This window comes from Trichechus manatus, unplaced genomic scaffold (assembly GCF_000243295.1).
Source record: "Trichechus manatus latirostris isolate Lorelei unplaced genomic scaffold, TriManLat1.0 scaffold00250, whole genome shotgun sequence".
Classification (NCBI taxonomy): Eukaryota; Metazoa; Chordata; class Mammalia; order Sirenia; family Trichechidae; genus Trichechus; species Trichechus manatus.
The window spans coordinates 1,625,259-1,639,296 of NW_004444186.1; the positions used below are offsets into that span (position 1 = coordinate 1,625,259).

Sequence of the window (14,038 nt, forward strand, 5' to 3'; positions counted from 1 at the left end):
CCCTCCCTCCCTCGGCTGCTGCTTCCCATGTTCCAGCCCTGGCGTCCCTGCGCCGGGACACCTGTGGTTCCTGCAGTCCTGTCTCCAGGGTCCCTCAGGGCCCTTCTCCTTCCTGTCCTCTCCCCGCCGCCCCTCGCCCCATCCCCCCCGCCCTCTTGGGGGTCTCTGTCCTCGCCCAGGGCTAACGCATGACCAGTGGTTAAATCCGATACAGGGGAGAGGAAGCGCGTCTGGACGCCCCGCCGGGGAGCGGCGGCAGAGGCCGAAGCAGGAGTCAGACTGCGCGCTCCTGTAGCTCGGCCCCATGCGGGGCTGCCCCGTCCCTCAGCGGCGTCTCCTGCCCACGTTGCTCGCTCGGCCACTCCACTCCTGAGATATATGGACGGCTGGAGGGCAGGCAGGTGGTCAGCGCCAGCGTCAGACTGGGCCAGGCCCCTGCCCCCATGTGCCGCTGCCTGCTCTCCTCCCAGCCACCCAGCCACGATGGCAACATGGAGGCTGGTGGGCTGAGGCTGTCTGATCCCCGACTCCTTTTCCCCGAACAGTGAGCGCTACTATGCAGACTCAGGCTCCGGGGTGAGGTCCCTGAGTAGAACTTCAGCTCTGACCAGCTGGGTCCTGCTGGCCGTCCGGCAGGCCTGCCTCCGTTTCTTTCAGAGTGTGATTTGGGTTTCCATCTCCATTACTTGTAATGCCTTCCTAGGGGATTGGAAATAAAACTTCTCTCCTGAGGTCTGTTGTTTGCTTTACCCTGCAGGAATGGGGTTAAGTATTTGACCCAGCCGAGGAATGCAAAAAGGGAGGGTAGCCAGGGTGGCCTGTCATTTCTAAGAGAGCCAGCAGGGGGAGCCAAAGCCTGCCCCCCACCGCCGCCCCAGCCTTGTTTTTGTTTCTCCGTTTTCAATGGGTCTTTTTTGGGAAATGTGTTTGTTGTGTGTGGTTTCGTCGATTCTGACTCACAGCGACCCTATAGGACAGAGCAGAACTGTCCCCATACGGTTTCCAAGGCTGTAGTGGCGCAGAGGTTAAGAGCTATGGCTGCTAACCAAGAAGTCTGCAGCTTGAATCGGCTAGCTGCTCCTTAGAAACTCTATGGGGCAGTTCTGCTGCGTCCTATAGGGTTGCCATGAGTCGGAGTTGACTCGGCAGCAATGGGTTTGGTTTTTTTTTTAATAATCTTTACAGAAGCACATCCCCAGGTCTTTTCTCTCTTGGAGCAGCTGGTGGGTTCAAACTGCTGACCTTTCAGTTAGCAGCTAAGTGCTTAAGCATTGTGCCACCAGGGCTCCTTCTATAGGAAATAGTGCTCTAATCTGGGGGGGGGGGGGTTTCCAAATCCCTGCTTTGAACAGATGAATTTGGGGTTGTGCTACCTGCTAACCCCAGACTTCCCAGGCGGGGAGGACAGCCTGACCCTCTGCTTGTGGGTTCACGCAAACTGTCCTTTGCGACTTTGGACCTCCTTTCATGATAACCATTTCTTCTTCTTTCTGACTTTGTCTTGGTGCCTCTTTCTCAATTATTCTGCCTGAAATTTCCTGGGGAAGAGAGAATAATGGCAGCAGGGGGAGAGTACGGGGGGGACTTTGATGACTTCAGCACCGGGGCCCCAAACAGGAGTCCTTGGAATGTCCACCCGCACATCAAAGCCACCGCCAACTCCAAGGCCCCCTCCCAGCCCGTGTCCTGCTCCACCCAAACTTCAGTCAGGGAACACAAACTACAGTGAAAAGTTTGCCAAAAGAATTCAAGTACCAGTGAGCTGTTCTGGCCCAAAAGGCATGGGAAGGGTGAGTGGGGCAGAGACCATCCAAGAGACCCCATTACCTCACGCCCAGGACCGAGCCGCAGGACCCACGTGCGGGCGTCACTTTGGGGTCAGAGACTGAGGGCTTAAAACAAACTTGGAGTTCCAGCCTCAACAAGAAGCCGGAGCTTGTGGTGCTTAGTGGGGGTTTGTCCTGTCTGGAGGCCCAGCTGGGCTCCTGCAGGCTCAGCCAAGCTGAGGAACCTCAGATCCTTGAATGTCATGTGGAGGTGGGGGACAGGGAGCTCTCAGATGTCTTCAGCCCTGCACAGGGCTAGTAGGGCTGACCGGCAATCCCCTTTCACTCCATCCTGCAGACAAAGAAGTCAAGTGTTTGGAAGATCCATCACCACTGCGGCCCACGCACTCTGCCCCTCCCTTGACCTTGTCCATAATTTGTCTGGGAGGAAAGGATTCTCCCTAACGCCGGGAGCACTACGCTGAATTAATCAAGGACTTACGAGTTCTCCAGGGCATAAATATGCTCAGCTGTGCACAGGAGCTGCAGTACATGGGAGGCGAGAGGGCTGAGGCTCTGGAGCTGTAGGCCAAGAGCTTGCTAAGTCTCACCTGGACAGAAGAGTAAAGGGACTTCCCAAATTTCTTCTTGAACTCAGCTCGGATGCTGAGGAGGTCAGTCTCACTTCGAGAGATGAGGATGCGCGTCAGGACTTGGTCATTGGGCTCAGTTTCCTGGCAGAGGAAGAAACAGATTGGGGGGGGGGTGGTTAGGAAGATTCTCACCGAGGGTAGGGATTGGATGGCACGGTGAGTTATTCTAGGAAGTGGAGGAGGTGAGGTGGCAGTCAGGGGAAAGAGAAGGGAAAAGTTATCTGTGCCATTGCTCAGAGAAGCTGTTGCCAGAGGAAAGATCTGCTCTTCTCTGTAGGGGAAGCTAGAGTATTTCTCTTACTCCTTCCACGTGTATTTTCTGGCCCTGTCTAGCTTACAGCCTCCCTCCCCCAGAGCTCAGCTGTGGGCAGCTCCAAAGACAGGTATGCCAAAAAGGCTAGAAGAGATCTGCTGCTATCAAAGGCTTCCGGCAGAAAAACCAGGCAAACTTCCAAGTTAGTGAATGTCCAAGAAGGATACAACCACCCTACCCTCAGACTGAGCTGATGGGACTCTGAGAAGGATTGGGGCCACGGGACTTCTGGTTCTAACCCGGACCCACTAGGGCCATGTCACATCCCCGTCTTTACACGTCCGTGTCTCCTGGTCGGACCCTGGGGTTTCAACGTCACTGTCTTCCTCTTGTCCCTCCACTAGGCCTCTTGCCTTTTGGTTAAAGTCCTGGGAGGTTCAGTTTAGAAATGACAGAGGTACAATCAATTATCAATTCATGAACTAGAATTTATTTTAATGAGTAATGTGTTATTCTGAGAGATTTCTAAATAATATTCTACATAATCTATGTTTTCAAGTATCTCTCGTAAAAGAATAGGACAGAAGCAACCTGACTGAGTTTTTCCTTTTTTTTAAATTTTCAGATAAATGGGCCTATATTATTGGGCCTGTGTATGATGGGTGCTGAAATGCCATCTGGGTCATGAAATGTGCGCTAGCGCTGTGACCATTTCCTAATATCCTCATTTTCACAGCTTCCTCAGTCACTTGACTCAGGAGACGCTTCGAGCACTGCCCGCAGCCCCCACTTACGGCATCCCCGCAGGTCAGAAACCCCCACGGAGAGACAAAGTGACCACAACGGCAAGCTGTGTCTCAGCTGGACTTATTACCTAATTGTCAACAGGCCTGATGGTTACTTTGTTTTAAATTTCACGCATCACCAGTTTGGTATTGGGGTAGAAGTTGCTGATGGCTCCCCAACATCCATGCTTCTCTTCAGCCAACTCGTGTCACTCCAAAGTGGTATAATTGGGGAAAGAATCACTCGTTAACTGGACATTCTCCTTGGTGAACTTCTCGTCTACAACATCTACAGGAGATCCATTTTTGAAGAATTGGAACACTGCATAATAGCGTACCCTCTACATCAAGCTAGATTCCTAGGTGGTGCAAACAGTTTGTGCTCTACTGCCAACCTAAAGATCGGCAGTTTGAACCCACCCAGTGGGACTGTGGAAGGAAAACCTGGTGATCTGCTTCCATTAAGACAACAGCTAAGAAAACCCTCTGGAGCAGTGTTACTCTGTAGCATATGGGGTCACCATGAGTTCGAATCAACTCAACCGCAACCACCAACAACACATCAAAGCGGTGTTGAATGTAGTTCTATTTTCTGATGCTTCAGAATGCGTTTGGCATTGCATACTGCCCTAGGATCTTCGTAATGAACACTCGTTCCTTTGGCCCAAATTTGTCCTGAGTCAGCCTTTGATGAAGGTTGTTTTTCTAAATAAATATTCTAGATGATCTGTGTTTTCCCATAGCTCTCATAAAAGAACAGTACAGAAGTATCCTGATTGAGCTTTTCCTTTTTTTTACGTTTTCAGATAAATGGGCCTGTATTGCTAGTCTGACTCCTACTTCTAAGATAAATCTGCTGTTTACTTCAAGAGCCTGGGTCCTGTAATCCAGACACATTGCAACCATTTACTGCTGGGATACAAGTTTGTTCTTATGACAAAAATTTAGACCGATAACCACAACTCTTCAAATGAATCTTACTGTTGGCTCATTCTAACAGCGGAGGCCTTATTGGGCAAATACAATAAACTACTGTCCAGATGGAAATCTCTGGATGACGGAACAAGTGCTTATATGCACTGTCTTTTGAATGGCTGTCAACAAGGCAGGATGGTTTCTCAGCCAGGATACAGAAAGCTATTCCATCTGCAAAATGGAAACGACTTCTGTCGTCTTCAGATTTTGCATATTCTCTAACGTGGTGAGTTTTTTTTATTTTTAGGTTTGGGGACAGTTCTATTAGTAGGAGATCTAGTTCAATGAACAGTGACTGTATCCTGTTGGTAAAATTACTCAACCAAAGATCACCAACCTAAGCATGGATGATTGAGAACAAATCTGACCACAGTGTGGAGGAAAGTGGCGTGGGTGCAAGGAAACTCGTGGTTCAGCCGACCAGGGGTTGACACACGGCAGTTAAATGTCTGCTGGACCATCATGTGTTTGCTGGGAAGACTGTATGACTGACTCACTGTGTGACCTTAGGCAAGGGACTTAACCTCTCTGTGCTACGAAAACGAGGGTGATATTGTTTACCTGCTGGAGTGTGGTTGTGAAGATTTACTGAGATGTGTGTAAGGGGCTCAGCTCACAATAAGTGCCTAAGAAATGCTGCCTCTTTTCGCTTCCTCTTGCTACTGTTATCGTCCTCATTTTGGCAACAACTGAGATGAGGTAAGGCACTGTCTTGCAGAGCACATTCGTATCTACATTTGGCCACCTAGACCTCAACGAGGCCAAAATTTTAGGTTTAGTGCCCACATGGGTCAACTCACATAGCCCTAACCACAGCTCCCAGACAAGACAGTTGACAAGACAGTTTGTAAACCTAGGGAAAGAACACCACTACGTGTTTACAAAGGATACATGAGATTGTTACGTTAGTAGCAGCCTGGGACTTCCTCTTTCTTGCCCAGGAGTGTCTCCCGCCAAGTGTTTGTTACAGAGGGAGGGGGAAGGTGTGTCCCTCTCACCTGGAGGGCTTGGTGAAGTTTGGCAGCAAAGTACAGCGGTGTGTTCCTGATCACCGAGGCTGGACGCAAAGAGGGAAAAATGGAGACAAGTGGCTAGGGAGCAACTTCCCACCCAGGAGAGACCCCTGTCCCGCATGTCCTGACCGGACCCCTACCTAGGCTGAGCAGAGCCACCTGGGCATCGCCATGGAAACGGTTCTGGACAGCCTCCTCCAGCTGTTGCCCAGTGCACCGCTGGTACCGACCAAACACTTGTGGTGTGTGGGGGAGGTAGGGAGACACATTGGAGGGAAGGGTTAATTATCACAGAGAAGGAAGAGCCCTCCCCGCCTTCCTCAGCCAAAACGCATCATGAGAGCAAGCGAGGGACACAGAGCTGTGTGTACCTCGGACCAGGTGTTCAGGATTTCTCTGGGTGAGGATTAGGACCCACGCCCCCTCGGTGCCAGGTTCTTCAGCCTGCCGTAATGCCTGAGAGGGAAGAGAAGGGACCGCTCGGTCAGGGCAGAGTCCCACTCAGCCTATGTGCACACCTGGAAAGGTCTGGATGAATCTTTGGCTCGTAGGATGGGTTCTTCCAACGAGCGTGGCCCTGGCACCTGCAGAGGAGTAGGGCACCCGGGTGCTGGGTCTTGTGCCACCAGGCAGGCGCCTCAGAGCTCTGCGCCAGCCACGGTCCGTCCAGGCGCCTGATTTGCCCCTTAGCCATTCTGACCTCCCGTACCTTGATGACAAACCCCTCTGCCCACTGTCCTTTCCTCCATCAAACCTGAAGTTTCTTCCAGGCTTAGTCCTTGCCTGAGGCAGAGGGGCTGCAGGGGGAAGGAGGCTGGCAGCCCTCGCTAGCAATGAGGGAGACACTGAAGTTAATATCATGTGGACTTGAGGATTGGGGGGGAGTGCCCTGTTCTAACCCAGTGGGCATAAAAGACAGTGGTTTATTTTCCTCTGTAAATGCCCAGTTCTGCCAACAAATCCCCCCCCAAACCGTATCTGGGGGATGTTTGCTGGACAGTCATCATCTGGTCAGATCACCAGTTGGGAGCTGAGGGGCCATGGTTATGTTCCCAGAACCCATCGTCACAACAGTGAAATGGAATTAGATGGTAGAGAAAGTATTTGAATCTGTAAGCTAGCTGTTTTTATTTACAGTTTGTTAAAAAAGGAACAGGGTGGAAAGAGAGGCTTTACCCTTACAGCTGCGTCTCTAATTTGGAAAAATCCTGCTACCCAAGGAGTTGAAGAATCCCCTGAGGAGGGTCTGGGGAGGGCTTCCCACCCAACTGCCGTAAGAGGAGAATCTGCTAGTTGGTGAGCTCATGCCCTGTGCATTCAGGAGTCAGAGGCTAGATGAGTATGTGGTTACCTGACACCCCCGCCCCATCACTGAGAACTGCTTCCCCAAGGCAGGGACAGGTCTGCGGGACAAAGAGGTGCTCAGGTCACTGGCTCTGATCTATGGTAGGGTGGATGTTTGCATGGCTGTACACCCTCCCCAGCCCCTGCTCACCTGAACATCCTGTTCCTCCAGGTTGTAGTCAATGACCCCCGAGTAGCTGTCGCGGTCCCCCTAGGAGAAGAAACTTCTCAGAAGGACTCTTGGAGAGATGGCTTTTGATCTCCAGGCCAACAAAACAAGCCGAAAGCCCTCACTTGTCCATTACACCACAGCCACGGTCTCCACTGGTGAATGAGGCTCCCTTCCCCTCAGGCCCCATCTCCTTACCTTGGCCAAAGCCAGGAGCAGGTCTCGCAAGATGCCACTGGTCTCGGATTTCATGTCCTCCTCAGCTTCCACCTGGAAATCTGGGGGTGGGGTCGGGAGCTCTCTGAACCCTCCTGATATTTCCCAATGTGGATACACCAAATGCCTGACCTACGATGCCCTGCCAGCTCTGCCATCTCCTGCTTGGAGTAGCTGGTGGCTGTTGGTTCCCAGGTGTAAGGTAGAAATGGCCACCTCTGAGAACATCTCTAAGCTGCGAGTAACCCACGCACAGTGGGAATCGGGGTGGGTGGCCTCACCTCCAAGTAACCTGCCAGAGGGAGGAGACATCTATTAGTGGAGTGGTGGTCAGGAATAGAGAAAGGAAGGGGAAGCCCCTGTTAGGAGGTAAGCTGGCTACAGCCTGAACCCTCGTTGGAGGCCCTCGAGGTAGGATGTGAAGGGAAAAGAGAAAAACAGAAGCAAGAAGGGAGAGGTAGGAGAGAGACTGAGAAAACAGGCCAAGGTTAGACATCAAAGGAAAACTGGGGAAAACAAGAAAAGGCGTGATGGTGGTAGGCCATGGATGAGAAAAAGCTGGTCATGAATGGGTGGCTGAGGCATGTGGCACCTGGGCAGGGCTCGCAGCCTGAGGGGTGACACCATGGCTTAGAGAGAGGTCCCCACCTTTCCCCCAGGCCGCAGTGAGGCTCCACTCAGCCTGGAAAGTGGTGTGATGGCAGGGACAGCAAGGGGCTGGGAAGGCGACATGGGTACCCTTGGGACTGTCACACAGCCCAACATTGTCATTACCTTGGAATCTGCCCTGGAGCCCCAGGCTACAATGGTTACTCATTGCCTCTCTTTCCTTAATGACCACATCTGCTATCTCCCCTGGGGAGACTGAGGCACTCGCTGGGGAGGAAGGAGAGATCCCAAGGGAAGAAAATTTGGACAGATAGGTTCCCAGATGGCTCTTCTTGTAGGGAGTGTGGGATAGGAGTGGCCTGTCCGATGAGGCCCTTTCCAGCTCTCGGAGTCCCTTCCCTGCACATTCTTACCATGTTTGTAGACGGCCAAGCACTCCCGCAGCCGGGGTGGAGCTCAAGTGGCGAGAATTTCCACAGCCACATCCTCAGGAGAACTCGAGCCCTACAAGAAATTGGGAGGCCCTGTGTCATTATCATGGCGGACGCAGGGCAGAGAGCAGACCTGACGCTGAGCGCTTCTCAGGAGCATGGGCCAGACCCCTGGAACCTGTATGGGACGGGTTAGCGGAGTGGACAAAGGGAGGCAGTTGGCCCTCTCCTTCTCTCAGTGGTGTCCTCAGACACAGTGGCGTCACTGGGGGGGTGGGGAGGGGGGCAGACCAGACCGGGTGACACGGCGGGGGGTGACACCAAAATGACTGTCCATAAGATTTTTGTGCAGTGTTCCAGAAGAAATTTATTATTTTTGTTAATAAAAATTCTCCTGTTGTTAGTTATAACAACAAAAGTCTTTTTCAGAAGCCCGGCTTAATGTCTCACTATACCTACAAGGCTAAAACTCTATGCTAATTTACTTTTTGAACCTTCTAATGAACTCGGGTCAGAGCTGTCATTATGACTCAATTACAATGACACTTTGAATCACGTGGTTTTGTCTGTACGCTCTACAAGCCCGTGCTGTTGTTTTCGTTGCTGCCCATGTTGTTATAGTTACTGATTTTGTCAAAATATTCTGATGTTTTAGCTACAATATTGCAGTAATTAGCGTGGGGGGGGGTGACACCATGAGTTTCCGCACTGTGTGACATCAACCCTAGTGACATCACTGCTCAGACACCCCAGAAATCCCCTCTCTTGGTACCTTCAAAGCTGCCCTCAGTTCCTGGGCATCCAATCGGGCAGCCGGCTGCATCAGAGCCACCACGACCCTCTCAAGGTTGCCAGAGAGCGCTGCCTGCAGGGTCTTCAGCAGGTCCTACAGTGAATGGTCCCCATGGCAGAGATGTGGGTATGAGGGGGAAGGCCCCAGAAGTGTGTGGAGATTTGGGAAGATTTAGGCGCTTCCCACAGTCTTTGGCCAGTTTTCACCTCAGGCCTGAAGTACTAGCTCCACTCAGCCAGGGGCAGGGGCTGGCCTTAGAGGCTGTGGCTGTAATCTGAGCCCTCCAGGGGGCTTCTCACCCCAGTCCTCCGCTCCTGAGAAATCAGATCCTCACCTGCTGGGTGCGCTCCTGGAAGGCTCTGGAGATGAGCTGCCTTTGCTCTCTGCTCCGATTGGTTAGCACTTCCACAATGGTGGTCTGGTCCACGCCTGAACCAAGATTGGACCTGGGCTGTAAGCTGGGCAGAGCCCAACCAGGTCTTTACAGGGCTGGGGTCCCCTTACTCCACTGACTGGCAGCCTCCGGAAGCAAGAACAAGATCTGGGAAAGAGCTGAGAAGGGAAGAAGCAGGGCCCACCACAATGCTCATTTCCATTTGGTCCCAAAGGAAGATGCAAATAACATGCCAAAACAACATGTGAATCGGACCCAGACTTAAGCAAAGGTGGCCTGATGTGTTGGGAAAAAGTGGCTTTTGGGGGTTCGGCAGGCTTGGATTAGAATCCCAGCACAGCCATAACAAGCTGTGTGAACTTGGGCAAGCCTCTTAACCTCACTGATTCCCAGTTTCCTCATCTGTAAAATGGAGATAATAAGATTTACCTCACAGGGGCGTTGTAAGAATGGTATGACACACCCACCATGACTCTTGACATACAGGAATCAAGTTATTCAACAAACACTTGTTGAGGATCTTTAGTTCTTCCTCCCTGGCTCCTTCTTGGCCTAGAGAGCTGCTTCTAGTAGGTAGATCCCCAAGGGCCACAGGGAGAGAGGCTCACCTTGCCCTGCAATGGCCCTCAGCAGCCTCTGTACGTCCTTGTCCACACTGAAGCTCAGGAAGGTCCTCAGGGTGCCCAGAGTGCCCCAAGCCGCCGTCTGTGAGAGCACAGAGGGACTGGGAGGGGAGGGACACAACAGGTCTACCCAAGCCCCTCCTCTGTGCCTCCCTGTAGCCTCAGGGCCTGCTCTCCCCTGCCTATTCCCCCACCCTCCCACAGCCCTTGAGTTGATATAGAAAAAAATGATTCCTAAAATCCCAACAGCTCCTTACCTTGTTAGCAAGACCCAGGTGGCCAAGGATCTCCTGTGTCAGGGATGGTCCCGTCATCCCACTGGTCACAGACATGGTGCGAGTGGATGCCCTGGGAAGGAAACAAGCTAACTGAGATGAATTTCCCAGCCGTCCAGCCTGTTGCCTTCGAGCTGGTTCCGACTCATAGCGACCCTGTAGGACAGAGTAGAACTGCCCCATAGGGTTTCCAAGCAGCGGCTGGTGGATTCAAACTGCCGACCTTTTGGTTAGCAGCCAAGCTCTTAACCCCTGCACCACCAGGGCTCCTCCCAGCCATCCAGGGCCTCTTTATGACCCCCAGACCCTGGAGCCGGGGTCCCCTTTGCCTGCTCCTTTCCCCTGCTGCAGAAAAGAAAAATCAACCTGCTTAGCAAGTCTGGGAGGCAGAACCAGAGCTGAAGTGGGGGGTAAGAGTAAAGCCCCCACGTTCCTCATCTCTCACCCCCTCCTTCAGGAGGCAGGGATGGATCAAGGATGCTGCTAGAACTAGCCCCCACCAAACCCTCCCCAACGCCAGGGCTGGTCCCAAGGCTCCCCACCCCTGGTCTGAGGTGGCTGCACCCTTCTGTGGTCTGACCTGTCCCTTCCTTCCATGGCCTGGCTGGGTTCTCAGCTGAAGGAACCTGGGGCAGAGTTCAGGAGCAGAGGTGAGGCAGGAAGGTTGGGGCGGGGGGTGAGAGATAACAACCCCTAACACCACGTTCTCCCACCTGCAGCCCCAGCTACAAGCAAGCCCCCAGCCCCCGCCCACAACACAGCCTACCTGCTGTCTGCCTTTCACCCCGGGAGCCACAGCCTGGAATTGCAGGTCAGTAGGTGGAGTCTCTGAGCTGATGTGTGTGTGTGTGTGTTCTTGTGGGCACATGTGTACCTGGATGATGGAGCAGCGCTTGTACTGGAAAAGGAAAACTCACTCCTCCCTCCCCTAAGCCATCAACAAGGTCCCCCCACTTGAGAGCCCAGGTCCAGCACGTACCCAGAGGTGCTGGGGCGAGGTGGCGGCCTTCACGCCTGGTGGTGGAGCTGTGTGGGCACAGACTCCTGTGTGGCCTGGCAGAAGAGAAGGGGGTGTGTGTTGCCCAGGCTAAGCAGCCAGTCAGATGACCTCTTTTGCAGACCAGCCCAGCTGTTGTCTCCTGCTCTGGCCCCTCCCAGACATGGGAGAGGACCAGGCTGTACCGGGTCCGCATACAAACACCTCCCTGCCTAGCATCCCGCCTCCCAAGAACTGGGCCTCCACCCACGCACGTGAACTCAGCTCGCCTCTTAGCAGCTCAGCCCCTGACACAGGAGGCTTTGTGCACTGCTCTCCCTGTGGGGCCAGGTGGGACCACAGAGGCCCGTCTCTAAGTCCAGCTTTTGACCTGGCTCTGCCTCTGGCTCCGGCTCCCTGGGGGGGGCAGGTCAGACAGGCTCCCGGCTGATCTCCAGGCTGACAGAGAAAACCTGTTAGGGCACATACCAGCAGGGCACCCCAGCCTGCACCCCAGAGGGGGTCCCAGCCCAGAAACTCCCTTGACTATGACCTTATTAGAGTCAGCCAGCGTGGGTGCGGAAGGCTAGGGGGCTGTTTACATGGACAGAGAAGGAATAGCACAGGTATTCGGGGGTGACAGCAGATCAGAGTCAAGACAGAAAAATGCACAGGCTTGTTTCCTGAGGAGGGGCCACCCTGCTCCCCGAAGGTGACCGGAAGACGGGGGAGACTCCCTAGGCCTGTTGCTTAGCTTCCTCCTGCTGTCTTTTGCCTGCCAGGGTTGTCTAAGCAGCGGTAATGCAATGCCGGCAGCTGGGCTGTAGGCCATCGATACACACAGCAGTCGGTGAATGGTCCCAGGGAGCCTCTGGGGTCTCTGAGGGGTTACTAAACCTCACAGCTGGCTCCTTTGGGTCTGACAGCTGTCTCTTCCCTGCCTTGCTGGAGGGCTCAGGTAGGGGCTGGGCACCGAAGCTAGAGAGCTGTCTTCACCCCTCTGCCACCTCCCCCAGCCCAGGAAGGCCCCCGCCAGTTTTCTGTGTTCCTGGAGGAGGGGCCTGCAATGTTCCCACAGAGCAGCCAGGCCTGAGGAGAAGGCCACGTAGGGAGAGGAGCTTGGCCGTAGTCACTGCTCCTCACTCTTCTCTCCCTTAGAGTGGAGCACTGAGTTTAGAATTGGACAACTTGGGTTCAATCCCCAGCTCTGCCACTTGTGACATTCTGTGACCTTGGAAAGTCATTTCATCTCTCTGTATCCCAGTTTCTTCACCTGAAAACGTGAGCGTATTGGCAGAAGACTGAGGTGGGGGTGGGGGCATTCTGGGGCATCTGCAGATAGTTTCCGGAGAGGATTGAAGGAGTTAATGTGCGTGATGGCACTTGGCCGAGGAAAAATCAAACACCTAACCCGTTGCCGTTGAGTCGATTCCGACTCACAGTGACCCTATAGGGCAGAGTAGAACTGCCCCATAGGGTTTCCAGGGAGCACCTGGTGGATTTGAACTGCAGACCTTTTGGTGAGCAGCCATAGCTCTTCACAACTGCACCACCAGGGTTTCCTGGCTGAGAGAAGTGCCTTGTAAATTAGGGTTGCCGGATGTAGTGAATAAAAACATAAAACCCCAAGTTAAATTAGAATATCCAATAACTAACAAATAATTTGTTGGCGGTGTAAGCATGACACAAATATTGCATGGGACATATGCACGCTAACAAATTATTTGTCATTTATCTGAAATTCTAATGTAACTGGGGTCCTGTATCTTACCTGACAACAGCAAAAATGGGACTCAATTTCAGGATGGTGGTGAAAAGCAAAGATTCTGCTGCCTTGAAATTCTGGTCTGCTGTGTGGCCTTGGGAAACTAACTTAACTATTCTGTACTCAGTTTCCTCATTGCCAAAAAGGAGACAACAATAGTGTTTACATTGTGGATTGTTGTGAGGACTGCATAAATTAATAAGTGTAAAGCACCTAGAAGAGGGCTGGAGACACAGAAATAGCTACACATGGTCAAAATGTGAGCTAATTCATAGTATTAAATATTGTTACAGTAATATTTTATAATGGTAATTGTTACAACTATTGTTCCTTGTCTCTAAACCCAACCTTGGCTCTCTTCTGAAATCCCCAATCTAGCCACAAGCGGGCACCAGCAGTCACTGAGCGCCTCCGATCTCTACTGGCCACTTGAGGTCTCTGAGCCTCTGGCTCCACCCCCAGATATCAAGGTGCCTACCTCCTCACCCACTTGTTGCCAGAGGCAGCCTCCAGAGGACAGAAGGTTCCCGGCTGGACTGGGGGGCAGACAGGGTCTGGGAAAAGCCTCAGGTAAACATCTCTTCAGGGAACCCAGTTGAGACAGCTCTGGACACGTGAGGAGACTTCCTAGGCTGGGTGACAGTGGGACAGCACCTCAGCAGCCCGGGTCCCCATGCCCTCGGCTTCCCATGGCCTTCAGAGGCTCTCTGTCCCACATGTGCCAAGCAGGTTTCGGGCAGAGGGAACGAAGAAGGGCCAGGGTACTCTCTTCCCCAGTTCAAACCTCTCCAAAGAACACCTGGCAGACGTGCCAGGGTAAACTCTGCAAATGGAGGAGGCAGGCAGAACCCCAGTGGTGTGACAGAAGCTACTTCTCCTGGCCTGTGAGTGTGAGGAGTGTGAGATGCCCTGACGGAGCTCTAGTCCTCCTGTGAGTGTGAGGAGTGTGTGTGATGCCCTGACGGAGCTCTAGTCCTCCTGTGAGTGTGAGGAGTGTG

General features: G+C 52.9%; 2 protein-coding genes across 4 annotated transcripts in view; one reads left to right on the forward strand and one right to left on the reverse strand.

The window, feature by feature from the left end:
- MINDY1 (MINDY lysine 48 deubiquitinase 1) overlaps positions 1-701 on the forward strand; it is a 12,524-nt gene extending 11,823 nt beyond the window's left edge. For all 3 annotated transcript variants that reach the window (XM_004389564.2, XM_023724595.1, XM_023724596.1), the window contains one exon: positions 215-701. In XM_004389564.2, the coding sequence (XP_004389621.1) occupies positions 215-295 (81 nt within the window). In that variant the 3' untranslated portion in view covers positions 296-701. The remainder of the gene's footprint in view (positions 1-214) is intronic.
- A 1,337-nt stretch (positions 702-2,038) lies between these two features.
- Positions 2,039-10,356, reverse strand: ANXA9 (annexin A9). Its single transcript, XM_004389565.2, is given in 12 exon segments — positions 2,039-2,118; positions 2,378-2,500; positions 5,431-5,489; positions 5,586-5,681; positions 5,817-5,901; positions 6,941-7,000; positions 7,157-7,236; positions 8,197-8,287; positions 8,987-9,100; positions 9,342-9,436; positions 10,010-10,106; positions 10,282-10,356. Coding segments are annotated over 12 exon segments (1,038 nt in total). The 3' UTR covers positions 2,039-2,055.
- Between the last annotated feature and the right edge of the window lie 3,682 nt (positions 10,357-14,038).